The sequence below is a fragment of the Salvelinus fontinalis genome, chromosome 13 (genome assembly GCF_029448725.1).
Source record: "Salvelinus fontinalis isolate EN_2023a chromosome 13, ASM2944872v1, whole genome shotgun sequence".
Classification (NCBI taxonomy): domain Eukaryota; kingdom Metazoa; phylum Chordata; class Actinopteri; order Salmoniformes; family Salmonidae; genus Salvelinus; species Salvelinus fontinalis.
In genome coordinates this window covers 13,447,202-13,475,062 of record NC_074677.1, presented here as the reverse complement: position 1 = coordinate 13,475,062, position 27,861 = coordinate 13,447,202, and the positions used below count along the sequence as shown (strand labels likewise).

Below are 27,861 nucleotides of genomic sequence, written 5' to 3'. Positions count from 1 at the left end.
TCAGTTTTTAGCACTGTATATCATTATCCTGACTTACTGGTGTCCCCTGTCTCGTACTCGCTGTCCCTCAGGAGTTCAAAAATGTCCACCTCCACTTTGCCCATCACAGAGAGGTTACTAACACGGTTGATGCCCTCTTTGGCCAGGGTGATAGCCAGGCGCTCACCACGACTGCACTCCATCGGGTCATCCAGAACAGCAGCTACAAGACACAGGGTGTGTTACGGTTCTGCCATTTTGAGGACTATGCCTAGGGTTGCAAAGTTTTGGTAACTTTCCCCAAATTCCCTGTTTTCCAGAAATTCCGGTTGGAATATTCCTGGAATCAGGAGGGAATAAGGAATCCTCCAACCAGGTTACCAGCTTTTTAAACCCTAACTATGCCATCAATGCCATAGCCTGGTCCCAGATCAGTTTCTGCTGTATAGCCAACTCCTATGGCCACTATCATGCCAAACATTACAGTTGAACTGCAATAGTATTCTCCCATTTGTGTTGATTGTGAGGACCTATAGGTTGGTATCATTAACATATTTGGGAAAATATTTTGCAATGAGCGGATTTTTATTTTGTTGATGAACATCTTTTTGGGCTGAATTTCTCCCAAGCATGATCAGTGAGTAGACATTTTTATTGCTATATTTCTATGGCACAGGCTGTATTTGCCAGGCAAAATAGCACAGATCTGTGCAAAATATACTGTCAAAATTATAACAATCTGCAGCATGATTTAATCAAAAATGTTCAACAACAATGTGCATTAAAATGAGGTGGTTATTTAATCACGAAACGATGCATGCAATACACATGCAGTATTTGGAACTCACAATGGATATTAATCCCTTCCCGCCTATGTGAAATATTGGTTATTTTGCTCACTGCTGTTTGCTCATGTAAAATGTCCCCCATTATGCATTTTCTCTAGAGGCAGAGCGAGAACAAAGGAGAGAAACAGACTGCAGTTGTCTGTGATAAAAAGTTTATTATGTTAAATGTCATGGGTTTTCTCTCTTTCCCCAAATGTCATGTACTGAATATGAAATAACACTCTCAGTCCAGTGTGACGGAGTTCAACCTAACAGAAATGCAATGACGGCTTTACTGCTCTCCAATAATGTTACATTCTTTGACCCCCCCAACAGTGGGATTTGATTCACTTCATAAGGTAAGCCAATGCTTGGATGGCAAGGAGAGAGGGATACACAGACAAACTTTTAATTATCGTTCATATACCATTCAGTGAAATGTTGACCTGTATGAGAAGCTTGTCATAGCGAATGTTGCTGTTAAATAAACAAGTTATGCAGGGTCAGACAATGCCCTGTTTTTTCTGTTATTGTTTCCTTTAAGATAGAAAGCAATTTTCTGCTTCACAAATACATTCAGTCACTAGAGCGTGCAAGGAAGTGACAGGAGCTCAAGTTGAGATTGCTAATAGAAAAGCAACACAAGCCACATTGTAACCGAAGGTGCCAAGTCCTTTGTCACCATCACAAACTATATTAGTTAATACAGCTCGGTAAGCAGTAGACTAGCATTACATTCAATTAAGCCAGTTCTCACATCTCCAAATAGGATTATTTCCAATGTATGCAAATGTCTCATTTAAAGCAATGTTGAGTATTCAGCCAAGCTGTGGTGTAAGCAAAAATAGCTCTAACCGATTTTAGTATTTTCCACATTCAAACAATGCCAAATCCTTAAGAGGAGTGTTGGCATGATAGTGCACTGCAATTGCACAGGCAGGGGGATAATTTGGTGCATTACTTACCCAGTCTCAAGGTGAATGGATTGCTGGATATGTGCCCTGCACACATGGCTAAGAGCAGCAGAGCGGCCCACACCGGGTGCATCTTCTATGACTCCTCATGGGGCTTACCTTGGGGGTGCCCCTCTCACAGCCAGCTGCACACAACAAGAAGAAACCGTCAGCATAGATAGAATAGAGAACTATTCTATTCTCATCAACGCTGCGGTATCCCAGGACTCCCTGAGAAGCAGTGGCCATTGTTACTGTGTGGACTATAAATGGACAATGCATAATCAATAACTTATCAACAAATTGGCATACAATGCACTAAATAAAAAAATAGGCCTATCAAATAAAATGTATTATAAAATTAATTTACTCCACCGCAGCAGCACACAACGGCACCTTATTTGGGTCCTCATTCTCGGGTTGTAAGCTGGGGAAAAGGAAATGCATTACGCCGTCATAACTACAATACAGCTGCTTCTTTTGTCAAGTAAATAGTAATACACATGCATTATTAACCAGAGAGACAGAACATTCAATGTTTTTATTTGAAAACCCTCTCTGCTCTTTGATGGTTGTATTACTGGGCAGTCTACCACTAATATGCTGCTAATTCATTTATCACAATGGGGAAGTGGCAATTAAGCAAACACACACAATGCTCAATCAATTCTCCCATATGCAATTACTGCAGATCACCGTGAATGGCTTTAAATGGTCCATGTGTAAGGTAACCATTAGCCTATAGAATACTGAATAGTGGGATGTCCAACCTGGTCTCGGAGCATTTCGTATTATTCTGTATGTAAATCCGAGACACTCCGTTTAGTATGATATGTTACGTTTGGTATGGTGTGCATTAATTTGAGGATGTCTATCACCCATTTTGTATGTTAAGTTCCGAATTTGCTAATCTAAAAACGTGTTACGAATTGGCAAACCGTTAATTAAAGCTAGCTAGGTGGCTAACATTACCTAGGCTAGGGGTTAGGGTTAGCAAAAAGGGATAAGGTTAGGGTTAGGGGTAGGGTTGGCTAACATGCTAAATAGTTTCAAAGTAGATAAAAAGTAGTAAGTAGTTGAAAGTTGCTAAAATGCTGAAGTTGTCTGTGATGAGATGAGAACTCGCAACCTTTGGGTTGCTAGACGTTTGCATTATATGCAGACCCATCCACCCCGACCAACCACCCTACGTTTGTTTTTGCCTTAAAACTTCTTATGGCTGGGGGCAGTATTGAGTAGCTTGGATGAATAAGGTGCCCAGAGTAAACTGCCTGCTACTCAGTCCCAGTTGCTAAGATATGCATATTATTAGTAGATTCGGATAGAAAACACTCTGAAGTTTCTAAAACTGTTTGAATTATGTCTGTGAGTATAACAGAACTTATATGGCAGGCAAAACCCTGAGAAAAAATACAACCAGGAAGTGGGAAATCTGAGGTTTGTAGGTTTTCAACTCATTGCCTATCGAATATACATTGGGATATTGGTCATATTGCACTTCCTAAGGCTTCCACTAGATGTCAACTGTCTTTAGAACCTTGTTTGATATTTCTACTGTGAAGGAGGGGGGAATAAGGGCTCTTTGAGACATGGGTCTGGCAGAGTGACGTGAGCTGACCAGGTGCATTCACGTGAGAGAGTTAGCTTGCGTTCCATTGCATTTCTGAAGACAAAGGAATTCTCCGGTTGGAACATTATTGAAGATTTATGTTAAAAACATCCTAAAGATTGATGTTTCTACGAACTGTAATATGACTTTACGTCTGAACTTTCGCATGGACTTGCCCGCGCGTCGTGAGTTTGGATTGTGTACTGAACGCGTGAACAAAAAGGAGGTATTTGGACATAAATGATGGACTTTATGGAACAAATCCAACATTTATTGTGGAACATGGGATTCCTGGGAGTGCATTCTGATGAAGATCATCAAAGGTAAGTGAATATTTATAATGCTATTCTGACATCTGTTGACTCCACAACATGGTGGATATCTTCATGGCTTGTTTGGGCTCTGAGCACTGTATTCAGATTTAGATTCAGATCCAGATCCAGATTCAGATCCAGAAGAACCACTTCCGGGTTGGAGCGAGTAGTCGCATTTCGCTTCGCTCCACAGGTAGTATTACATTTCATTTCATTTCATTTCATTACAGTACAACGGTTTGATTTGTTTGATCTTAGCAATTTTTTCTTAGCTAGCTACATAGCCGTCTTTGTATCAAAGATAATTGTGTAGTTTAGAGTAATTATCGAGGTTAGCTAGCCAGCTATTTTCGTCCTTCTAACGTAGTCAACACTGCTAGCTAGCCAGCTAGCCAACTTCTACCGAAACATTACAACGGAACGATTTAATTAGTGTAGTGTTAGCTAGCTACATAGTTGTCTTTTCTGTCTTTGTATCTAAGATAATTGTGTAGTTTAGAGTAATTATCGAGGTTATCGAGGTTACCTAGCCAGTTATCGAGGTTACCTAGCCAGCTACACTTTCAAACAAAGTCAGCTAGCCAGCTATTTTTCGTGCTTCTAACGTAGTCAACACTGCTAGCTAGCCAGCTAGCCAACTTCTACCGAAACATTACAACGGAACGATTTGATTAGTGTAGTGTTAGCTAGCTACATAGTTGTCTTTGCTGTCTTTGTATCTAAGATAATTGTGTAGTTTAGAGTAATTATCGAGGTTATCGAGGTTACCTAGCCAGTTATCGAGGTTACCTAGCCAGCTACACTTTCAAACAAAGTCAACAACGCAGCCACTGCTAGCTAGCCTACTTCACCAACCAGCAGTACTGTATCATTTTAATCATTTTAGTCAATAAGATTTTTGCAACGTAAGCTTAACTTTCTGAACATTCGAGACGTGTAGTCCACTTGTCATTCCAATCTCCTTTGCATTAGCGTAGCCTCTTCTGTAGCCTGTCAACTATGTGTCTGTCTATCCCTGTTCTCTCCTCTCTGCACAGACCATACAAACGCTTCACACCGCGTGGCTGCTGCCACTCTAACCTGGTGGTCCCAGCGTGCACGACCCACGTGGAGTTCCAGGTCTCCGGCAGCCTCTGGAACTGCCGATCTGCGGCCAACAAGGCAGAGTTCATCTCAGCCTATGCTTCCCTCCAGTCCCTCGACTTCTTGGCACTGACGGAAACATGGATTACCACAGATAACACTGCTACTCCTACTGCTCTCTCCTCGTCTGCCCATGTGTTCTCGCACACCCCGAGAGCTTCTGGTCAGCGGGGTGGCGGCACTGGGATCCTCATCTCTCCCAAGTGGACATTCTCTCTTTCTCCCTTGACCCATCTGTCTATCGCCTCCTTTGAATTCCATGCTGTCACAGTTACCAGCCCTTTCAAGCTTAACATCCTTATCATTTATCGCCCTCCAGGTTCCCTTGGAGAGTTCATCAATGAGCTTGACGCCTTGATAAGTTCCTTTCCTGAGGATGGCTCACCTCTCACAGTTCTGGGTGACTTTAACCTGTTTGGGCTGCAGGGACAGTATTGAGTAGCCAGATAAAAGGTGCCCATTTCAAACGGCCTCGTACTCAATTCTTGCTCGTACAATATGCATATTATTATTACTATTGGATAGAAAACACTCTCTAGTTTCTAAAACCGTTTGAATTATATCTGTGAGTCAAACAGAACTCATTTGGCACAAACTTCCTGACCAGGAAGTGGAAAGTCTGAAATCGAGGCTCTGTTCTCCTTCCTGCCTATACATGGGCATGATTCGTATTAGTATACGTGCACTTCATACACCTTCCCCTGGATGTCAAGAGGCGGTGAGAGAAGAAATTTAGTGTTTATCTTGGTCTGAAGTGGAATACAAGCTCTTTGTATGACGTGTCCGCCCATTTCCTGTTTTCTGGAGAGCGCGAAGGGGGACTTGGATTTGCCTTCTGTTTAGCTGCCGTTATAGGCGATTAATATCTCCGGCTTTGATTTTATTTGATACATGTGACCATATCATCGTAAAGTATGTTTTTTCAATATAGTTTCATCAGATTATTGAAATTTTTTCGGGAGTTTTGCCGTGTTCCGTTCTCTTCCGTTTGTTGACATGGAGAGCTTCGAGCCACTTGGCTAGTGCGCTTGCTAATTCAAGAGGGAAACTGAACGTTCTAAATCCAAACAACGATTGTTCTTGACAAAGGACACCTTGTCCAACATTCTGATGGAAGATCACCAAAAGTAAGAAACATTTCATGATGCTATTTCATATATCTGTCGTGCATGTGAACTAGTCGCCGGCGCCCAACTTTGGGGTACTCTAGATATACCGAAGCTGGATGTCGTAATGAAGTTATTTTTTAGAATTCTAACACTGCGATTTCATTAAGAACTAATGGATCTATCATTTCCTATACAACATGTATTTTTTAGTTATGTTTATGAATAGCTATTTGTGTCAGAAAAAGTGTCAGAAAAATATCGTTGCTGTTTAGACGTTGTGGAAAAAGTAGCTAAGATAGCAACATGTATAACCACTGATTTCAGCTCTAAATATGCACATTTTCGAACAAAACATAAGTGTATGTATAACCTGATGTTATAGGACTGTCATCTGATAAAGAATATCAAGGTTAGTCAAAAATTATGTATCTTTTACTGGTTTGTTACGATCGCTAACTTTTACTGCTGGGAAATGGCTTGTGTTTCTGGCTATTGTGGTAAGCTAATATAACGCTATATTGTGTTTTCGATGTAAAACACTTAATAAATCAGAAATATTGTCTGGAATCACAAGATGCCTGTCTTTCATTTGCTGTACACTATGTATTTTTCAGAAATGTTTTATGATGAGTAATTAGGTATTTGACGTTGGTGTCTGTAAATATTATGGCTGCTTTCGGTGCAATTTCTGATTGTAGCTGAAATGTAAACTATGAATTATACCTGAAATATGCAAATTATTTGAAAAAAACATATGCTATACAATAAATATGTTATCAGATTGTCATCTGATGAGGTTGTTTCTTGGTTAGTGGCTATTTTTATCTTTATTTGGCCGAATTTGTGATAGCTACTGATGGAGTCATAAACTGATGGAGTAAGAATATTGGTGTCTTTTGCTAACGTGATTAGCTAATAGATTTACATATTGTGTCTTCCCTGTAAAACATTTTAAAAATCGGACATGTTGGCTTGATTCACAAGATGTGCACCTTTCATCTGGTGTCTTGGACTTGTAATGTGTGAAAGTTAAATATTTAAAAAATATATATTTTGAATTTCGCGCCCTGCACTTTGAGCTGGATGTTGTCATAAGTGTACCGGTGTCGGGCTGCACCCCTAACAGGCTAAGCCAATTGTAATTTTTCTAAGTCCCTTTTTGTGGCATCTATGTGACAAAACTACGCCCTGTAGGACCTGCCTTGTTGATAGTGTTGTTAAGAAGGTAGAGCAACACTTTATTATGGACATACTTATCCACATCTTAGCTACTGTTGTATTAATATGTTTTGACCATGACAGTTTAAAATCCAGGGTTACTCCAGGCATTTTAGTCACCTCAATGCGCTCAATTTCCACAATATTTAGTTGAGGTTTATTGAATGATTTGTCCCAAATACAATGCTTTTAGTTTTAGAAATATTTAGGTCTAACTTTTTCCTTGCCACCCACTCTGGAACTAACTACAACTTTTTGTTGAGTGTTGCAGTCATTTCAGTCGCTGTAGTAGCTGATATGTATAGTGCTGAGTCATCCGCATACATAGACACACTAGCTTTACTCAATATATGTTGATTTCATTCCTGTGCTGTTTGTAACTACACTGGTAGGTTGACTGATAACCTGAACCAGGTTCCAGGCACTGGTTACAGTTTGAAGCTTTTTCTTGAGTGGGGAGCGTGATGAAAGCCAGTCAATATTTTCATCGCCCAAAAAATATACCTCTGTTTATCACATACATTATCAAGCATTTCACACATGTTATCCAGATAATGACTGTTAGTACTTGGTGGTCTATAGCAGCTTCCCACCAGAATGGGATTTAGGTGAGACAGATTAACCTCTAACCTTTAAAGGAATGTGGTTATGAATATAAACAACACCTCCCATTGGCATTTATATATTTTCTGTAAAAGTTATAACCTTGTATTGCTACCACTGTATCATCAAAGGTATTATCTAAGTGAGTTTCAGAGATAGTCAGAATATGAATGCCATCTGTTACTAGCAAATTATTGATTTCATGAACCTTGTTTCTTAAGCTACATATGTTAATGTGGGCTATTTTGATCACTTTTCTTCTGGGATGCTTGTTTTTATTGCTTTACTGGGAAGCTTAGCAGAAGTAGATATGCTCATGTTATTTATGTTAGTGCAGGGTGAGCTGCACACAGTGGATTTCTAGGGCACACCTGCTCAGTGCTAACAGTATACATTTGGTTCATATGCACATGATTACTGCATAAAATAGCTGTAGGATCAGCAGAGGCATTCAGGGCAGTTAGAGGGACATACATTAGGTTACTTACATTGTCTACCAACACCCCTGGTGTAATGTACATTTTCTGAAGCATTATGACAACTCTGAGTCACAATGGTAGGGATTAGCTGGGCTTGGGTCATTGATAAGTCATTGTTTCAACACAGCCTTATAATGCTGTGAAAGGATCCAGGAACCCAAATGATTTGGGTGGATCCTATCCTCCTTATAAAACTTGTTTTGTTTCCAAAAGGTATTGAAATTGTCAACAAAATTGTACCCATTGAGATTTAATAACCACGTAGCCAGTTGTGGCAGTGGTCTTAGTGGGGAGGAGATAACTGAAATCTAGCTGATATTGGTCTATTAAATAATTTACCACCTGGTGATGTCACCAGGCATACCAAAACTACATCCCATCAAAAGAGCCTGAAATTTCAGGCGGTCATTTCAAAAAGCTTTTACACAAAAAATGCATTAACCTAATTTGCACAATTTCACAATACTATTCTGTAATGGGGAATTACTTGATTTAAATTATTCCTGTATTTTATTTACTATACAGTGGCTTGCGAAAGTATTCACCCCCTTGGCATTTTCCTATTTTGTTGACTTACAACCTGGAATTAAAATAGAATTTGGGGGGGGTTTGTATCATTTGATTTACACAATATGCCTACCACTTTGAAGATGCAAAATATTTTTTATTGTGAAACAAACAAGAAATAAGACAAAAAAACTTAACTTGAGCGTGAATAACTATCACCCCCCCCCCAATACCTTGTAGAGCCATCTTTTGCAGCAATTACAGCTGCAAGTCTCTTGGGGTATGTCTCTATAAGCTTGGCACATCTAGCCACTGGGATTTTTGCCCATTCTTCAAGGCAAAACTGCCCCAGCTCCTTCAAGTTGGATGGGTTCCGCTGGTGTACAACAATTTTAAGTCATACCACAGATCCTAAATTTGATTGAAGTCTGGGCTTTGACTAGGCCATTCCAGGACATTAAATGTTTCCCCTTAAACCACTCGAGTCTTGCTTTAGCAGTATGCTTAGGGTCATTGTCCTGCTGGAAGGTGAACCTCTGTCCCAGTCTCAAATCTCTGGAAGACTGAAACAGGTTTCCCTCAAGAATTCCCCTGTATTTAGCGCCATCCATCATTCATTCAATTCTGACCAGTTTCCCAGTCCCTGCTGATGAAAAACATCCCCACAGCATGATGCTGCCACCACCATGCTTCACTGTGATGGTGTTCTCAGGGTGATGAGTGGTGTTGGATTTGCGCCAGACATAGCGTTTTGCTTGATGGCCAAAAAGCAACATTTTAGTCTCATCTGACCAGAGTACCTTCTTCCATATGTTTGGGGAGTCTCCCACATGCATTTTGGCGAACACCAAATGTGTTTGCTTATTTTTTTCTTTAAGCAATGGCTTTTTTCTGGACACTCTTCTGTAAAGCCCAGCTCTGTGGAGAGTACAGCTTAAAGTGGTCCTATGGACAGATACTCCAATCTCTGCTGTGGAGCTTTACAGCTCCTTCAGGGTTATCTTTGGTCTCTTTGTTGCCTCTCTGATTTTCCCTCCTTGCCTGTGTAACGAATGTGAAATGGCTAGCTAGTTAGCGGGTACGCGCTACTAGCGTTTCAATCAGTTACGTCACTTGCTCTGAAACCTACAAGTAGTGTTGCCCTTTGATCTGCAAGGGCCGCGGCTTTTGTGGAGAGATGGGTAACGACGCTTCGTGGGTGTCAGTTGTTGATGTGTGCAGAGGGTCCCTGGTTCGCGCCCGTGTCGGGGCGAGGGGACGGTTTAAAGTTATACTGTTACATTGGTGCTGTTACATTTTTAATTTCACTTACCAATTAGGACTATTTTGTGTATGTCCATTACATGAAATCCAAATAAAAATCCATTTAAATTACAGGTTGTAATGCAACAAAATAGGGGAAATGCCAAGGGGGATGAATACTTTTGCAAGGCACTGTAAGCACTTATATTCCTACCTTTTTGACTTGTTTAACTCCCAGTATCAAATGTCTGCCAGTGTTGAAATGTTATGGTTAAAGTTTGACGTCAAACTGGGCCGAGGGCACACTGATAATGTCCATGACACTATGTAATTCTGTAACCGCTGATGTTGTCTTCCTCTCGGGCTGGTATTTACAGAACACTTGGTACTGTTGGATTAGAATATAAAGGGTCTTTCTCCAAGAGGCCCGCTATACATTTTTTTATCTGCTTTATAAATAAAACCCAGGAAAATCAAGTTTTTGACTGACTGCACTGGACCTTTTAAAGTTTGATATATTTAACCTTTATTTATCCAGGTAAGTCAATTAAGAACAATTTCTTGTTTACAATGAAGGCCTGGCAAAAAGGTGTATCACTATTTTCTTCTCAAAACTAACAGTGTCGTAATGTAGCATTCCGCCTAACAGTTTATAGGATCACATAAATATGAAAACAAACTGATTTTGGGACATTTTTGGAACGCAGTCGAATGCATGGCTGAACCCTGTCAAGTGTGTAGCACAGCCACTTTCTAAATAAAACATTTTTGTAGGAAGAATGCCAGGACAAACTTTCTTATGGATTAATTTAACCGTTACCAAGGTAGGACTGCAATCTAATTTTGGTGGGAAATACAGTATGCTAGCTAGTCAGTGGTGTAAAGTACTTAAGTAGTACTTCAAAGTATTTTTTACTTAAGTAGTTGTTTGGGGTATCTGTACTTTACCTTACTATTTATATTTATTACAACTTTAACTTTTACTCCACTACATTCCTAAAGAAAATATGTACATTTTACTTCCATACACTTTTCCTGACACCCAAAAGTACTTGTTGCATTTGGAATGCGCAGGCAGGACAGCAATATGGAATAATTCACCACCTATCAATAGGTGGGGCTCACTAAACACATATACTGGATTTGTAAATTATGTCTGAGTGATGGGAGTGTGCCCTTGTCTGGCAGTAACAAAACAAGAAAATGTTGATGTATAGCATTTACTTTCAAGTATGACAATACATTTTTTACACCACTGTACTAAAGTATATTTAAAACCAGATACTTTTAGACATTTACTCAAGTAGTATTTTACTGGGTGACTCACTTTTACTTTAGTAATTTTCTATTAAGGTATCTTTACTTTTACTCAAGTATGACAATTGGGTACTTTTTACATCACTGTAGCTAGGTAAGTTTTAGGTGTCTGTTGAAAAATGGTCTACTAACTTTATGATAATGGTTCATATGGGTAACATATTCTCATGGGTTTAAATTATAATTTTTTCTTCTGGTGGTTTTTATCTTTGCATCTTGCTCTCAATGTGTCCATTGACATTAACATTAGCTGCCAGCTGCCTCCCAGAGCATGTGGAAGGCAATAGTGCTCAGCTAGCTGGCTAACCTTGGGCTGGCTTTGCAAGGTAATACGTTGGAACAACCATTGCTTGTTGTAATAAAAAACACTGCAGTCATTGTTATGTACAGACAGCATTTTGGTTTAAATGGAAATCATATGGAGGCTATTTGGAAACAATGGCAAGTCTGCGTTGGAAATTCAACAATTGAAAAGCGAAGCAGGATACTCCTCTTGCTAATCTTGGCCTGTTCTTATATATAAAAAGGAATGTTTCCCACAGCTCTACAGTATTAAACACATTATGGCTGCAATCAAAAGATAAAATGCCAATGACATCTACCATTTGCATAATAAAACTACAATTTTGGACGTTAACCTTTAAGTTAATGGATCTGCGAGAGTCATGTTAATGGCTCAGTTGATAGCATGGCGTTTGCAACGCCAGGATTGTGGGTTACAGTAGATTCCCATGGGGGACAAGTATGAAGATGTATGCACTATCGCTTTGGATAAGAGCATCTGCTAAATGACTAAAGAAAGCCATCCTGGCTCCAAGATCCCAAAGTTCAAGTTCAATGCCTCGAAATTGATATGCAGGGCCATGGTCCGATGTCTCTAACATGAGAATACTCTCAGCAGAGATTAGGAACATTGTTGAGAGGACACCGTGAGGAATTAATTAAGTTTTGGAGACGAAATGTTGACATTGACAGTTCTGAAGTAAGGAAAGCTTAGGGAGCTCAGAAACCCAATGGACTGGAGCCGTGACACATCATTGAACGAAGTAAGGACCTATTTGAAATAAGACTTAATTGAACTCTTTAATTTGCATTTCATTATGCATAACTGTTTTACAGACGTGATTTTGCCATTTCAGATGAACCACTTTAGAAGATTAGCGGGCACAATATTAGTGGTTATTTCATTAAATCAAAAGAGGTCGTGGCTTTGAAATTCAATCAATTTTTAAATAATGTTCCCTTATTGCAACCTTTCACCCAAGCTGTTGTTGTTTGTAAATCAAGTGCAGGGTTCCATGCCGGAATCTCATCAGTATTCATTCAAACTAATTTGATGAAGCAAAAGGTGATCCTGAGATAATGTTTTGTTCTGCTGGGCAGCAGTGATACACCCTGTGACTGATCTCAAACATCTCCCCTTCAAGTGAAGAGGAAATGCAGTACACACTGGGTCTAAGCCATGACCCTGATTGAAGACGCACATTAAATAATATCCACAGGAGAAAGAAAACACGGTGAGAAAATCCCGAGCAAGCTGCAGTAGACAGATAAAGCTGATACATCTCCGGGCTGTTTGACTCTCCCTGGAAATAAATAGTGGTGTGAAGAATCACCTTTTTAATATGCGGACTGCATAAACAGAAACGAGACAGGTGGTGGGATTCACAATAGGATTAGGCTGAACAGGAAGATAGCAGGACTGTGATATCAGTTTTGTGCCACGAAATGTCACTAATGCAACTCTAATACAGCCTTTCTGGTGCAAACTATTTCTGACTAAGTTCAATTCCTGGCTAGATACCAGAGAGCAAGAGTTATTTTCAATATTGATGTCTGGCTAAAAATGTCAGTCAAAATGCAGAGTTGGAGCAAATTGTTGCCAGAAAGCCCTTTAGTCTAACAATACAGCTGAAGTTTGAAGACACAATCCTCTTTGGCTATGCCTCCATGTGGTGTGGTGACATGGCATCATACCAAAAAGCATGGCTGGGGGAATTTGATCCCTCTCATCTAGCAGCTATTCAACCAAATAGTTTACTTCTGCAGCCTTTACCTCTTTACCGTGGTATGCTTTCATCCAGGTCTTATTGGTCAGGAAAATAGTAATCTCTGAACCAAGGACCCAATTTTGCATGCGGTAGCTAACATGATTTACTTCTGGGAGAGGAAGTGGCTGAATTTAAACTAATAGAAACAGCAGATTCTGTTCCTCCCCAGTACAGAACCACTACGAACATGACCAAAGACACTTATTGATAAGACCGGGAACAATTAGCCGTCATGTTAACACTAGTTGGGCATGTGTGTTTGTCTACCGGATAGCTACCACAGTGCCACCAACAAGAATCAGCCTTAGCAAAGCATCTGCACATGTGCACAGGGATTTCCCCTCTAGAAACATTATTTCCCTCACAATGATTGGATCCATTAACTTATAGGTTGTTGGGTTTTAATGAAAAGAGGTGTCTTATGAGAAGTTCGATAAAATATGACAAACCCTATTTACACGTTTGGCAATGTTTGATCGGAGGAATGGGTCTATATGCTCTTCCACCAACCCCTGCGTGGCTGGTTGTCATACTACAATGCAAAAAAAAGTGTGACGGCTAATGCTAACAAGCTAAGCCATATTCTTTTTACTTTACAGTTAAACTTCCCACCTCCTCTTCAAGCACCACTTTGATACTTCTAAAGCAGGTATTCCCAAACTGGGGTACGTGTAACCGGCCGTCGGGGGTACGCCAAATCAAAATGTGATTCACATTTTTTTTTTTATATATATATTTTTCCAAACAGTCCATTTATATTTTCCAGCGGGGCTATACATTTGGGTGAGGTTTTTTTCTCGCCGGAGTAGCCTCTTTTCACTACCAAAAGTGTAAATTGAACCATCTAGTGTATATCAAAATAATAACACAATGTCAAATACAGGTAGCCTAGTCAAATAATTAACATACAATCACATTAACCGTTACTCTCTCGCGGGAATTCCACTAACGGTCCATATGAAGCCAAACGTAGCTGCTGCTCATATTGGTATCTGTACTGATGGCAAAAGCCAAGACAGACATAGTGGAGTGGTAACGCGCTTACAAGTAGTTGCTCCCAATGCCACTTGGGTACACTGCAGCATCCACCGAGAGGCTCTTGCTGCCAAGGGAATGCCTGACGTTTTGGACACTACAGTGAAAATGGTTAACTTTGTTAAAGCAAAGCCTCTGAACTCTTGTGTATTTTCTGCACTATGCAATGTTATGGGCAGCAACCATGTAACCCTTGGTTACATGTACAACATACATAAGTGTGCTGGTTATCAAGGGGCAAAGTATTGACAAAAAACATTTAATTGAGAGACGAGCGTAAAGTTTTCTTTACTGACCATAATTTTCACTTGTCTGTCCGCTTGCATGATGACGAATTTCTCACACGACTGGTCTATCTGGGTTATGTTTTTTCTTGCCTGAATGATCTGAATCTAGGATTACAGGGACTCTGCAACTATATTTAATGTGCAGTACAAAATTGAGACTATGATTAAGCAGTTGGAGCTCTTCTCTGTCTGCATTAACAAGGACAACACAAAGGTCTTTCCATCATTGTATGATTTTTTTGTGTGCAAATGAACTCAAGCTAACGGACAATGTCAAATGTGATATAGCCAAATCAATTTTCACCTGAGTGAGTTGGATGTGCAATTACGCAGGTACTTTCTTACAGATGACACAAACAACTGGATTCGTTATCCCTTTCATGCCCTGCCTCCAGTCCACTTATTGATATCTGAACAAGAGAGCCTCATCGAAATTGCAACAAGCGATTCTGTGAAAATTGAATTAATCAGAAGCCACTGCCAGATTTATGGATTGGGCTGCACTCAGAGTATCCTGCCTTGGCAAATCGCGCTGTTAAGACACTTATGCCCTTTGCAACCACGTACCTATGTGAGAGTGGATTCTCGGTCCTCAATAGCATGAAAACTAAATACAGGCACAGACTGTGTGTGGGAAATGATTTAAGACTGAGACTCTCCCGTTTTTATTCATTTTTATTTCACTTTAATTTAACCAGGTAGGCCAGTTGAGAAGTTCTCATTTACAACTGCGACCTGGCCAAGATAAAGCAAAGCAGTGCGACACAAACACAGAGTTACACATGGGATAAACAAACGTACAGTCAATAACACAATAGAAAAAAATCCATATACAGTGTGTGCAAATGTAGTAAGATTCGGGAGGTAAGGCTATAAATGGCCATAGTGGCAAAATAATTACAACTTAGCAATCAAACACTAGAGTGATAGATGTGCAGATGAATGTGCAAGTAGAGATACTGGGGTGCAAAGGAGAAAAAAAAATAACAATATGGGGACGAAGTAGTTGGGTGAGATATTTACAGATGGGCTGTGTACAGGTGCAACGATCGGTAAGCTGCTCTGACAGCTGATACTTAAAGTTAGTGAGGGAGATATAAGACTCCAGCTTCAGTGATTTTTGCAATTTGTTCCAGTCATTGGCAGCAGAGAACTGGAAGGAAAGGCTTTGGGGATAACCAGTGAAATATACCTGCTGGAGTGCGTGCTATGGGTGGGTGCTGCTATCGTGACCAGTGAGCTGAGATAAGGCGGGGCTTTACCTAGCAAAGACATATAGATGACCTGGAGCCAGTTTGTTTGGCGACAAATATGAAGTGAGGGCCAGCCAACGAGAGCATACAGGTCGCAGTGGTGGGTAGTATATGGGGCTTTGGTGACAAAAACAAATGGCACTGTGATAGACTACATCCAATTTGCTGAGTAGAGTGTTGGAGGCTGTTTTGTAAATGATATCCCCGAAGTCAAGGATAGGTAGGATAGTCAGTTTTACGAGGGTATGTTTGGCGGCATGAGTGATGGATGCTTTGTTGCGAAATAGGAAGCCGATTCCAAATTTAATTTTGGATTGGAGATGCTTAATGTGAGTCTGGAAGGAGTGTTTACAGTCTAACCAGACACCTAGGTATTTGTAGTTGTCCACATATTCTAAGTCAGAACCGTCCAGAGTAGTGATACTAGACGAGCGTGCAGGTGCGGGCAGCGATCGGTTGATGCATTTGGGTGTTTTACTTGCATTTAAGAGCAGTTGGAGGCCACGGAAGGAATGTTGTATGGCATTGAAACTCGTCTGGAGGTTTGTTAAGTGTCCAAAGAAGGGCGAGAAGTATACATAATGGTGTCGTCTGCCTAGAGGTGGATCAGAGAATCACCAGCAGCAAGAGCGACATCATTGATGTATACAGAGAAAAGAGTCGGCCCGAGAATTGAACCCTGTGGCACCCCCATAGAGACTGCCAGAGGTCTGGAAAAAGGCCTTCCGATTTGACACACTGAACTCTGTCTGAGAAGTAGTTGGTGAACCAGGCGAGGCAGTCATTTGAGAAACCAAGGCTGTTGAGTCTGCCGATAAGAATGTGGTGATTGACAGAGTTGAAGCCTTGGCCAGGTCGATGAAGATGGCTTCACAGTATTGTCTTTTATCGATGGCAGTTATGATATCGTTTAGGATCTTGAGCGTGGCTGAGGTGCACCCATGACCCTCTCGGAAACCAGATTGCATAGTTAAGAAGGTACGGTGGGATTCGAAATGGTCGTTTGTTAACTTGGTTTTCGAAGACTTTAGAAAAGCAAGGTAGGATAGATATAGGTCTGTAACAGTTTGGTTCTAGAGTGTCTCCCCCTTTGAAGAGGGGAATAACCGCGGCAGCTTTCCAATCTTTAGGGATCTCAGACAATACGAAAGAGCGGTTGAACAGGCTAGTTACAGGGGTTGCAACAATTGCAGGGGGAAATTTTAGAAAGAGAGGGTTCAGATTAAAAAAGCCCAGCTGATTTGTAGGGGTCCAGATTTTGCAACTCTTTCAGAACATCAGCTATCTGGATTTGGATGAAGGAGAAATGGGGGAGGCTTGGGCAAGTTGCTGTGGGGGGGGTGCAGAGCTGTTGACCAGGGTAGGGGTAGCCAGGTGGAAAGCATGGCCAGCCATAGAAAAATGCTTATTGAAACTATCGATTATCGTAGATTTATCGGTGGTGACAGTGTTTCCTAGCCTCAGTGCAGTGGGCAGCTGGGTGCTCTTCTTCTCCATGGACTTTACAGTGTCCCAAAACTGTTTGGAGTTTGTGCTACAGGATGCAAATTTCTGTTTGAAAAAGCTAGCCTTTGCTTTTCTAACTGCCTGTGTATATTGGTTCCTAACTTCCCTGAAAAGTTGCATATAGCAGGGGCTATTCGATGCAAATGCAGAACGCCACAGGATGTTTTTGTGCTGGTCAGGGACAGTCAAGTCTGGGGTGAACCAAGGGCTATATCTGTTCATAGTTCTAAATGTTTTGAATGGGGTATGCTTATTTAAGATGGTGAGGAAAGCACTATTAAAGAATAACCAGGCATCCTCTACTGCCGGAATGAGGTCAATATCCTTCCAGGATACCCGGGCTAGGTCGATTAGAAAGGCCTGCTCACTGAAGCGTTTTAGGGAGCGTTTGACAGTAATGAGGGGTGGTCGTTTGACCGCAGAGCCATTACGGACGCAGGCAATGAGGCAGTAATCGCTGAGATCCTGGTTGAAGACAGCAGAGGTGTATTTAGAGAGCAGGTTGGTCAGGATGATATCTATGTGGGTGCCCGTGTTTACGGATTTGGGGTTGTACCTGGTAGGTACCTTGATAATTTGTGTGAGATTGAGGGCATCTAGCTTAGATTGTAGGACGGCCGGGGTGTTAAGCATATCCCAGTTCAGGTCACCTAACAGTACAAACACTGAAGATAAATGGGGGGTAATTAATTAACATATGGTGTCCAGGGCACAGCTGGGGGCTGAGGGGGGGCTATAACAAGTAGCAACGGTGAGAGACTTGTTTCTGGAAAGGTGGATTTTTAAAAGTAGTAGCTTGAACTGTTTGGGCACAGACATGGATAGCATGACAGAACTCTGCAGGCTATCTCTGCAGTAGATTGCAACTCCACCCCCTTCGGCAGTTCTATCTTGGCGGAAAATGTTGTAGTTGGGGATGGAAATTTCAGAATTTTTGGTGGCCTTCCTAAGCCAGGATTCAGACACGGCTAGGACATCAGGGTTGGCGGAGTGTGCTAAAGCAGTGAATAAAACAAATTTAGGGAGGAGGCTTCTGATGTTAACATGCATGACACCAAGGCTTTTATGGTTACAGAAGTCAACAAAAGATAGCGCCCGGGGAATAGGAGTGGAACTGGGGGCTACAGGGCCTGGGTTAACCTCTACATCACCAGAGGAACAGAGGAGGAGTAGGGTAAGGGTACGGCTAAAGGCTTTAAGAACTGGTTGTCTAGTGCGTTGGGGACAGAGAATAAAAGGAGCAGATTTCTGGGCGTGGTAGAATAGATTCAGGGCATAATGTACAGACAAAGGTATGGTAGGATGTGAGTACAGTGGAGGTAAACCTAGGCGTTGAGCGACGATGAGAGAGGTTTCATCTCTGGAGGCACCAGTTAAGCCAGGTGACGTCTTCGCATGTGTGTGGGGTGGGACAAAAGAGCTATCTAAGGCATTTTGAGTGGGACTGAGGGCTCTATAGTGAAATAAAACAGTAAGAACTAGCCAAGACAGCAGTACACAAGGCATATTGACATTAGAGAGAGGCATAAAGCAAACATAGGTGTTGATCAGGAGAGCTAAGACAACAACGGGTAAATGGCGATGAATGGGCAGAGCGGGTTTGTTAGGTACATACAGGACCTGAGTTTGAAGCTGAGGCCGACAGGTAAACAAAATTAGGTACCGTGTTATGAAACAGTCCAGGGGGCATCAGCTGTGTAGCCGAGTGATCATAGGGTCAAAAGAGCAGCAATAGCTGAGTCAGGGTGCCATTCGGTAGTCACCATTACAATAGGTGAGCAGGCGACACAGCGTTCAGAAAAGCTAGCAGGCCGGCGCTAGTAGATGGTTCTTTGGCGACATCGTAACAGAATAGCCTGTTGAGACCCCCTCGGACTGTTACGTCGGTAGACCAGTCATGATGGATCGGCGGTGCTCCGTGTTGGCGGTAAAAGGGTCCTGGCCAATTGGCAAAATAGGTATTGTAGCCCAAGAATTGGCTGAAGGACCAATTCGGCTAGCCGGGAGATGGGCCTAGCTCCAGGCTAACTGGTGCTTGCCAGTTAGCCAGGAATAGCCACTCAGGTAGCAGCTAGCTAGCTGCGATGAGCCAGTGTAAAGGTTCAGAGCTTGCGGTAGGAATCCGGAGATGTGGTAGAGAAAAAGCAGTCCGATATGCTCTGGGTTGATATTGCGCTGTGCAGACTGGAAGGAATTGACCGGGCTGAGGCTGGCTGATGTCTGAGTTAACGGTGATGACCTCTAGCAGTGGCTAACTGACTACTAGCTAGTAGTTAGTTAGCTGGCTAGCTTCTGATGGGAGTTCCGGTTCTAAAGTATTAAAAATAGCAGATCCGTACCACATTGGGTGAGGCGGGTTGCAGGAGAGTATGTTCAGTCCGTAGATGGAAATTGAGATAAAAAATATATACGAAATATATACGAAAAAAACGATATATACATGGGACGGGACTGACGGGACAAGACAAATAGACATCCAACTGCTACGCCATCTTGGAATACAGCTCAACATTGCAGAGTTCTGTGCATCCTTTCAAGCACACCCTTCTCATTAACCTGTTGTGAGTTATTCACAATTTTCGATGAATAAATAAAGTTTTATATTTAAGATGGTTAAATAAAGAGCAAAATTATTGATTATTATAATTTGTGCCATGGTTCTATAAGAGCTCTTTGTGACTTCCCACGAGCCGGTTTGTGACACACTCATCGTTATGTTTAATAAATGTGTGTGTTTGTGTGACAGGCTTACAATGATGGCAAAAAACAACATTTGAGAGTGTGCTGACCCTGGTGCTAGAGGGGGTATGCAGCTGGAGGTTGAATGTTTGATGGGGTACGGAACTCTATAAAGTTTGGGAACCACTGTTCTAAAGAATCGTTCACGCTGTGCACATCATTTTAGATTTTTCCACCAGAATCTCCGATTCATCAAAGTTCGCTGACAGATTTCCAAGTTTTAAATAAGACTGTTACAAGACATTATCATAATACCCACAATGCATGACCCTTTCTAAACTGTTATCAGGTAACACACAGGTAAACTACAATATGAGCCATTTGAACACAGCAAATATTGCACCTGGAATGACATGCATTGTGACATTTTATACAAAGAGAAGTGAAATTGTTTAGGAAAGGGATGATTATTTACAAGGCTCCATTTCAAGATGTTTATTGATTTACATGTATTGATTTAAATTCTACAGTCATGAAAGTGCCTCAGGAAACGTGGTGTCAGCATAAGCCAAAACACAGAAACTGCAGAGGGAAGGTGTTAGACTGGGGAACAGAATGGCAATAGTACTCTACTCTCTTTGGCAGCTGAAAACGTGACTGAAATGAGGAACAGTCAGCCCACGTCATCGACTCAAATCTTCAGGGCATTGGCAGGCCAAGACGATTTAATATTAAAGTCCCAGGAAGGCAGGCATATTATCACAGTCATTATAAAGCTTCTAGCTTGCAGCCTAACAATAAAGAACCTATGGATAAACATTCAATAGATTTATTGGCATGAATAATCAATGGTTTGTGCAATAGTGAGTAACCGGTCTTTTCATTTTAGACACAATATGGCCAAGAATGTGGAACGAGCTTGATATACAGGGTTATTCTAGTATGCATTAGTATTCGAAAGATAATGAAAGACAACTAATGACGGTGCCCAGAAAGTCAGCAAGTATAGTAATGTTTCTTTAACACACTATCCTGAGATGTAGGCTATTCAAAATGGCAACTTAAAAAAAAAATAGAATAGTGTGCGTGAATTAATTGTGGTTTCCTTTCCACAGCATCTCAGAAAAAACATCTCCTCAGAAAAAAACGGTGCTTTTTAGCTCATTCGTTGAACTCGGTAGCACAATATTTTCCAATTCAATATGTCTATGTGCCTTACTTATAAGATAACAACGTGATTTTTCCGACGTGCTTGATGCTTTGTAGTCTAACTGAATCTTTAAAAAATGTATGAAAGCACAATAGACCAAAGTATTTTAGAGGAAAAAATCATAATACAATATACAATTACATGATATTAGCTACGGTGGTGCACTCTAAATATAATGTACAGATTTCATATCAAATCATTTTAACAATACAATTATGAACAATTTCTTTGGTCTAGGCCTAAGGTGCATTTGAGTTCTAGATGTTACATATTTCCAACGTGACCAAATTTGCAATTCTCGAGGCCTTCACTCCACAGTTACGCAAGTAAGGCTCTCCATTTTTAGGTTCTCTATATTCATACCTGTCATATCCCTTAGCCATCAGACCATGCTAGTCCTTGAGACACTGCTTTGATCTCAGCCTCAGTACAGTGCTGCAGCTTCCTTGGTTCAGGTAACTTCAAACGCGTTCATCAGTTCAGGTGGACACATCTTCCCTACCAGACAGTAAGTCAGTCACATGGTTGAAGGATGGGTTTAGATCACCCTTAGAGTACTGTACTCACAAGCTGCATGACTGACAATGTCTTATAACCCTCTCATTACCTAAAAGTAAAAATAATCTCTTTTAAAATAATATACTACTTTGCATAACATGAATAACCAGCTCCTCAAACATCAAAGGCATTATGGCAAAGCAGGTGGCAGGTTGGACACGAGGTAATTAAAGGTACTAAATATATTCTAATATCTCTATCAAACTGGTTTAATATCCTGCCTCGTGTTAGAAACACTAGGTTTTCATTCACAATGGGGATGAAGGATATCTATTATATCCTACAGTTCTCCCAACGCAAACATTAGCCTACAAAAATGATAGACAGCTGCCACCTAGGTTTTTGTTGTTTGAATCTTTCTTCACACAGAATGAATAACAGCTTTCAAGGCACATGAAATTCTTTCTTCCCAAAATATAGAGGTGTGTCTTTTCAAAGACACTCGTCAGATAATTATTTAAATGATTGAATAAAGAAAATGTCCTAATCTGAAGAGCCTTTTTAAATTTAAATATCATTAAATATCAATATCAATTATACATGAGACCCACCAAAGATCACCTCTGTTGGATTTCCTCAGGTAGACTCTTCTCCATGAGAACTATGTTTTTTTTCAACCTAGAACTTTTGATTTTCAGAGACATTAATTAATATCGTCCCATCTTGAGTGAGGCACTTATCCCTAATCAGTGGCGATTTTAGCATGTAAATCTTGGTGGGGAAAACTCTGCGACAAGCGGTGCCCACAAACGTTTGGGGCCTACATAAAGCTGTCCCAACAGCAGAGCTTTCTTTTCAGCACCATGGAGTGAATCCTTACCACCACCACATCTGGCTATCAGCGGAGCCATGTCTGGCAGCGAAACAGTTAATTCAGCCTCATTTACTACCTTTTTTAAAAACATAGCTGATATAGCTGACCATATCTCCCTGGTATATTACATCATTTATGCAGTAACATATAAGACATTTTTGGACTCCCCTTGTTGTGCGCGACGGTCCTTCGTTGGCAAATTTTGTCATCAAAGAAAAATATTTACAATTCCGATTTGGATGACCATTCAAAACCTATTTTCCCAGTCTGACTTCCCAGTTGCAATGCTTGCGGTTAGCCACGGTCACCGATTCCCGCCAAACAACTCATTGTTGAATTTGCGATTTACAACTTGTTGTGTAATGTTTATATCAAATGGCCGATGAGCACCGATATGTTTTATCATATTTTCTCTTCATTATTTCTCTTCATATGACAAGGATTAAAAAGGATTTGCCTGTAGACTTGATTCACGATGATGACTGCTAGCTAAGATTGTGAAAGTAAGATCAAAGCTACTGTACATATAACGTGATTTGATGTCATTTCTGTGGCCAATGACCTTGAGCCTTCTTGGAAGGGCACTTGTAATATAACTCTATGGTAGGACCCAAAGGGCTGAAATTGTGGATCTACCATTACTAAAGGACTGAAGCTAGGCGATTGTGCAAGGTCCCCATGAGTGACAGAATACTGAGCCAATCACGGTGCAATGGTCCTATTTTCTGGTGGCCCGCAACACCACCACAGAAAGTACTGAGCTAGGCTGAAACACCTGCATTTTGGAGCTGCCTTACTCAAGAAAACAAAAAAGAGACCATGTTTGTATGCGGCTTTATTAACTCAATTATATACACTACCGATCAAAAGTTTGGGGTCACTTAGAAATGTCCTTGTTTTCGAAAGAAAAGCAAATTTTTTGTCCATTTAAAATAACATAAAATTGATCAGAAATACAGTGTAGACATTGTTAATGTTGTAAATGACTATTGGAGCTGGAAACGGCAAATTTTGTATGGAATATCTGCATAGGCGTAATGAGCCTGTAATCGAACCCACAAATGCTCCAGATACTCAAATAGTCTAAAGAAAACCAGTTTTACTGCTTCTTTAATCAGCACAACAGTTTTCAGCTGTGCTAACATAATTGCAAAAGGGTTTTCTAATGATCAATTAGCCTTTTAAAATCATAAACTTGGATTAGCTAACACAATGTGCCATTGGAACGCAGGAGTGATGGTTGCTGATAATGGGCCTCTGTACGCCTATGTAGATATTCCATTAAAAATCAGCCGTTTCCAGCTATAATAGTCATTTACAACATCAACAATGTCTACAATGCATTTCTGATCAATTTGATGTTATTTAATGGACAAAAAATTGTCTTTTCTTTAAAAAACAAGGACATTTCTAAGTGACCCCAAACTTTTTAACGGTAGTGTATATATTTTTTACATTGTATGCAACTGTATGTGTGACACGTATTAATGCCAAAATAACATGCAATCCACCCCCCCCCAAAAAAACGTATAGATATTTTTTGTTGCAAAATATGTGGGTCTCAAAACAGGCGGGGCTCTGCCCTGAATGATGGGTCGCCACTGACCCAAATTCAGGGTTGGCGTTGATAATGGCTGGCCGTGACCCCACTCTCCGAGGGTCTCTCAGGGGTAGTTGATAATGGCTGGCCGTGACCCCACTCTCCGAGGGTCTCTCAGGGGTAGTTGGGTACGCAAAAAAACAGCAACAAATGTAAGGATCCAACAAATTATTATACAGCATATATGCCAAGACAAACTTACAGTTAAGACGGTGTGGTAATGTTAGGTCTTGTAATTAAAGGTCGATCGATTAATCGGAATGGCCAATTAATTATGGCCGATTTTAAGTTTTATAACAATCGGAAATCGGTATTTTTGGACACCGACATTTTTTTTTTTTTTTTACAGCTTTATTTAACTAGGCAAGTCAGTTAAGAACACATTCTTATTTTCAATGACGGCCTAGGAACGGTGGGTTAACTGCCTTGTTCAGGGGAAGAACGACAGAGTTTTTCCTTGTCAGCTCGGGGATTCAATCTTGCAACCTTACGGTTAACTAGTCCAACGCTCTAACCACCTGCTTTACATTGCACTCCACGAGGAGCCTGCCTGTTATGCGAATGCAGTAAGAAGCCAAGGTAAGTTGCTAGCTAGCATTAAACTTATCTTATAAAAAACAATCAATCATAATCACTAGTTAACTACCTATGGTTGAGTATATTACTAGCTTATCTAGCGTGTCCTGCGTTGCATATAATCGATGCGGTGCGCATTCGCGAAACAGGACTGTCGTTGCTCCAACGTGTACCTAACCATAAACATCAATGCCTTTCTTAAAATCAATACACAAGTATATATTTTTAAACCTGCATATTTAGTTAATATTGCCTGCTATCATGAATTTCTTTTAAGTAGGAAAATTGTGTCACTTCTCTTGCAACAGAGTCAGGGTATATGCAGCAGTTTGGGCATCCTTGCAAACTTGTTGCGAACTAAGGACAGCCAACTTCGTCAAACGAGGTATGATTTAACAAAAGCGCATTATTTAAACCAAATTGAACATGTTTCATTATTTATTTGATGCTAAATTGATTTCATTGATGTATTATATTAAGTTAAAATAAGTGTTCATTCAGTATTGTTGTAATTGTCATTATTACAAATAAATTACAAAAATCGTACGATTAATCGGTAACGGCTTTATTCGGTCCTCCAATAATCGGTATCGGCGTTGATAAATCATAATCGGTCGACCTCTCCTTGTAATGATTATATCCCCACTTGCAGCTGTTGCACCAAACATTTTGTTTGTTATCGTTCGGAGCTCTTCTCAAAATCCATTTTAGTAAAAGTTGAATACAGAGAAGAGTTTTCAAAATGTGCTCCACGTGCCTTCTATGCCAGGCTTCTAGCATTCCCTATGATCTCCAGCATCATCATATTAATGACTGTTGAAAGATTATTCTGACATCATCTACAGTATATTTACACTTTGTCATTTGAGTCTGGTACCTTTTAAGTCATTCCTAGCTATTGTTGGAATCGGCTAAACTTTGAACATTGAGATATTAAATAAATGATAGAGACAAAGCCTTGAAAAGAAAGAGTTTGTAAAAAGTCAGAAGGCTTTGGAATGTGTTTGATGGAGGAGAGCGATGTGTTGATATAGGGAAGACAGATGGATATCTGTGGATTAGGAGGGGTGAGGTCAGTTCCCCTTAAGGGAGTAATCAGGGTCGGTATCTGGTTACCTTCTTTCCTGTGGAGCCATTAACTGTAAGGAGGAGGAGTGTCTTAAGTTGGATGCATATAAACTGTAATGTCTGAAATGTTTTGCTGTCTGATTCCAGCTGTACAGAAACTTTGGGAATGGTTAAAGCTTCTCTAGTGTCTGTGAGTTATTTACTCTGAAAAATAAGAACCTAACACTATTAAGCTGACCGGTTCTGCTCACATATCCTGCTGCCGCTTGCTGCTACTGCTAGTATGCGTTTGCTTATTTTGCTCCCAGCCTCCACCTGTTAGGTTCTGTTTTTCTGCTGATGGATTGGTAAAGTTTACCGCGCTCACTGCTTGTAGGTCATTTTATATATTGTCGCTTTGCTTGGGCAGTGAGCTACCCTGAAGAAGCAGAGTGTTTTCAAACCTTGAATTATTGATTATTTAATAAATGATTAAACATAATTCTACGTGGTGTTTCCTTTCTGAACTATGCTGACGTGCTGCACTCATCTACCATATATCTATACTTTGTCATTCTAGTCTGGTGACTTTAAGTCATTCCTAGTGATTAAGACTGAACAAAATGTGTCCAACAGTGTAAATATCCATGGCTCGTTACCAAAAACAATTATAACAGATTATCACTATAACAGCTGGGAAATACATTAGCTACCATTGCCATGTTGCTGACTGAGGAAAGATGCTTGGCTTTAATCGAGTCCACACATATAGAGAATGCAGAATAGAGAGTTCTTGAAAAGACTGTAGTCTGGAGTAACAAGGAGAGAGGTGATTTATTGGACAAGGGACATTTTGGGGAGCTGCTTAAATATTCTCTGAAATATGACCTGTGGCAAATAAGGACAGAAATAATAAAGCAGTCTTTTCTCAGAGGTCAAAAACCTTTCCAGGAAATTGTGTGTTTGGGTGAGGAGGCGCTGTTCATTGAAGTTGATCACTGATATCCTGCTACACTTGACGTCAAGTTTATTTTACTAGAAAATAACGAGTTAAGGGATGTCTCTATAAAAGTCAGTCCTCCAATGTTTACAATGTTGATGTGTGAAGAGTGACAACCAGCCTCAAGCTCAACTGCTCCATTACTGAGGTGGGAGCAGAGTGACAGTACCAATGGCAAACGATCTTAAAAAGTAAGTACAGGGGTGTGCAAAACTGGCTTGTACTACAGTTGCAACCTAAATGAGTCAGGGCCTGTATTCATAAAGTGCCTCATAGGAGTGTTTATCTAGGACCATTTTTGCATTTTAGATCATAATTCATATGATTACATGGGAGCTAGTCTGTATAAATGTATCCTTTACCAGACTAAAACTGTAAAACAACTGTCAATACTGTTTGCTTGCACAGTGTGGCATCCTTTTTGTGCTTCATCACTAGAGGACTGCAGAGATTAAACTTAAACTTTGAAGTTCCTTAAATTCATTGTAGGTGTCCAAAATAGCAAGATGTTTTTTTTTAGGGAGTCTAGTCAAACCTTCTGTAGTAATTACACTTGCCTGCAATAAATGAATACAACAATTACTATTATTGTAGTTTTCTTTCACACATTGCTGTCCTTGATTAAGTTTGCCTAGTACAATAGACTAGTCCCCTAAGTGCTCCAGAGCATTGTTTTTATTTCTGACCATTGCTCTTCTAGACAATTAGATTTTTCAGCATGTCAGCAATCCTAATTTGTCATTAAGGCTTATTTACATTAAACTTGTCCCAAAGTAAACTGCACTGTCAATCAAAAACTCATTGGATAATGGACACTGAAATGCGTGATTCCTCCACAGTGGGAAAAACCTGGTTGAAAGACGTCTTTTAAAGAACTCTTATTCTGGTCGCAAACATATGTTTTATGACCAGAATACTATGTATTTTTCTGACCACCATACGACC

The 27,861-nt window shown here is 40.5% G+C and overlaps 1 protein-coding gene across 3 annotated transcripts in view; it reads right to left on the bottom strand.

Annotated features, from left to right (window-relative positions):
- Positions 1-27,861, bottom strand: part of LOC129868126 (glutamate receptor ionotropic, kainate 4-like) — a 101,916-nt gene that overhangs the window by 66,548 nt on the left and 7,507 nt on the right. For 2 of the 3 annotated variants that reach the window (XM_055941786.1, XM_055941787.1), the window contains exons 2-3: positions 1,772-1,905; positions 38-202 (exon numbers count right to left, since the gene is read on the bottom strand). In XM_055941786.1, coding sequence (XP_055797761.1) covers positions 38-202; positions 1,772-1,853 — 247 coding nt within the window. In that variant the 5' untranslated portion in view covers positions 1,854-1,905. The remainder of the gene's footprint in view (positions 1-37; positions 203-1,771; positions 1,906-27,861) is intronic. The other variant, XM_055941788.1, reaches the window with a different exon arrangement.